Here is a 2,500-nt window from a genome sequence, read left to right as displayed (position 1 = left end):
GGTGTGTATGTGCACAGGTGCATGCTCTTGGACTATGGAGATTAACACAGATGGTTTTGCGGAGTGAGGATACAGATACGGGATGTGTGGGAGCGAGAGAGCGAGAGCGTGAGGGAAATGTAAATGTTGAGGGTTCAGCAGAATAATATGCACTCCTGTGTCTGTGTGTGTGTGTGTGTGTGTGTGTGTGTGTGTGTGTGTGTGTGTGTGTGTGTGTGTATATGTGCGTGTGCGTGTGCCTGTGTGTGGATTTGTGTGTGGATTTGTGTGTATGTGTTTGTGTGTATATATATATATATATATATATATATATATATATATATATATATTATGTGTGTTTCTGTGAATGCTCAGCTTATATGCAATCAACCAACCACGACAGATAGAGTGGTCAGTGGTTTCACGTATGTTGGTATTCAGCAGAATCATATCTGCATGCACATGTGTGTGTGTATGCAAGTGGATACTGTGACACCTGCATTTCAGTCGAATGCACACTTGAAGTGTCCCAACGTGTCCACCCACCATGACTAATAACGGCGGGAGAGAATGAGGTCACCCGAAGAGGTGGCGCACATGCTGAGCATGTAAAGCAAATGATCATGGCTCGCTGCCGCCCTACATTCACGTCTACCTCGTAGGATTTGTGCAAACAGAGTTAGAGTGCGAGGTAGAAAGTTAGAGAGAGAGAGAATAATCTTGTAGCCAGCATTCCTACCATGTTTTAGCAGAACTTCTGGGCGGGGGGGGGGGGGGGGGGGGGGGGGGTAGAGAGGGGCTCGGGGGGGGCATCACAGAGCCTTGGCCGGAAACCCACAACTGCAAGGGGCGGATTTACACCTATTTTCCTGATTCGTAACAGAGATTTTCTATCAAATAGAGCACGTTTTTTGGGTGAATGGATGAAGCTTTCAGAAGGGGGTTTTAATAAGTCTGATTCTAAAGCGGCCAGTCTACACGGTGCGGATTTGATGGATGTTTCAGCTCGCCTTCCCACCGGGAAAAGTTCACCAGTGCCTGCTGAGTATGCGTTTGCTGTCACCCAATTACTGACAGCGAACCCCCCCTGGTCCCCTAGCACCGGCAACATGATTGGTCGAAACAAATATGAAGCGAGGGAAAGGATTCGATCCTGTCTGCTATCAATCCCTAGCCTTATTTGTGAGACGAGGTTGAGAAGAACAAAAGCAATAGGTGTTCGTGTTTGTCTGAGCATGTTCGTGTGTGTGTGTGTGTTTGTGTGTGTTTTCGTGTGTGTGTGTGTGTGTTTGTGTGTGTTTTCGTGTGTGTGTGTGTGTTCGTGTTTGTTCGTGGGTCTCAGAGTGTTCGTCTGCCTCTGTGTGTGCGTGTGTTGATGTGTGTTTGTGTTGGTGTGTTGGTGTGTGTGTGTGTGTGTGTTTGTGTATGTGTGTGCGTGTCTGTGTGTTCGTGTGTCTCTGTGTTCATGTGTCCGTGTGTGTGTTCATGTGTGTTATTGTGTTTGTGTGTGTGTGTGTGTGTTCATGCGCGTGCCTCTGCCTGCGTGGTCGCGCGTGTGTATGTTCGTGTGCGTGCGTGCTTCCCACCTACCATGACAGAGATGTGCAGCAGGTGCATGTGCTCGTGCAGGGCGTGGGCGGGCTGGCGGTCCGAGGGCTGCGTGGTCTGCTGCGGCGCCTCCGGGCCGCCCGTCGCCGACACGTGGAAGAACAGCGTGCCGTTCTCCAGCCACTGCTGCTTCCAGTGGACCTGGGAGATGTCTGGTCCCGTGCCCGACATCTCTGCACACCCACAGGGGGGGCAAGGAAGGAGGGAGGAGGGGGGGGGGGGGAAGGGAGAGAAGAGGGGAGAGAGAAGGGAGGGAGGGAGGGAGGATTAAAGGAGGGAGGAAAGGAGAGGAGGAGGATGGGGTCGAGAAGGGAAGAACGGAGAGAGGGGAAAAGGAGGGAGGTGGGAGGAGGGATGAAGGGAGGGAAGAGGGAGGTAAGTTTAAGCCGTATGCGCTTGACATTCAGGATCTCTAAATGTGTGCAAAGAGGGTGGAAAATTGTAGATACATGTACACATAGGAGGAGGGGAGGCTGACAAAACTGTCTGTGCGCACTTGTGCACGTCAGGGTGCATGTGTGTGTGTGTGTGTGTGTGTCTGGCACATTAGCCTGTGGAGGATAATCCGAGGTTCTGAGGTGAGAGCAGAGAGGCAGCCATTAGTATTCCAGCGGGTCTGCATCTCGACGCGGGTCAGGCCCCCCGTAGTCCCCCAAGAGCCTGCTTTATAAACACATGAACTCCAGCGAGGGGGGTAGCTCACGGGAGAAACTCCACTCCTTAGCGCATTATCATAATCCGGATCAAGTCAACAGAAATGAAAATAAAATAAAGAAATTGACTATGTGGAATCGCCGAGAGCCGCAGAGTGGCTCCGCTGGCATCTTTATGGTGATGGCCTCTTCAGGCCCTGGCGTAAATAAGGCAGGGGAATTTGTCCTCAATTCTAAATTGAGACTTGACGTGTGTCACG

General features: G+C 51.1%; 1 protein-coding gene across 1 annotated transcript in view; it reads right to left on the bottom strand.

Annotated features, from left to right (window-relative positions):
• The window catches only part of LOC132448018 (astrotactin-2), a 245,956-nt gene that overhangs the window by 201,489 nt on the left and 41,967 nt on the right, over positions 1-2,500 (bottom strand). The window contains exon 2 of the mRNA XM_060039081.1: positions 1,570-1,760. Coding sequence (XP_059895064.1) covers positions 1,570-1,760 — 191 coding nt within the window. The remainder of the gene's footprint in view (positions 1-1,569; positions 1,761-2,500) is intronic.

This window comes from Gadus macrocephalus, chromosome 19 (assembly GCF_031168955.1).
Source record: "Gadus macrocephalus chromosome 19, ASM3116895v1".
Lineage (NCBI taxonomy): Eukaryota > Metazoa > Chordata > Actinopteri > Gadiformes > Gadidae > Gadus > Gadus macrocephalus.
The sequence above is the reverse complement of the archived record's forward strand: the minus strand, read 5'-3'. Positions and strand labels throughout refer to the sequence as shown.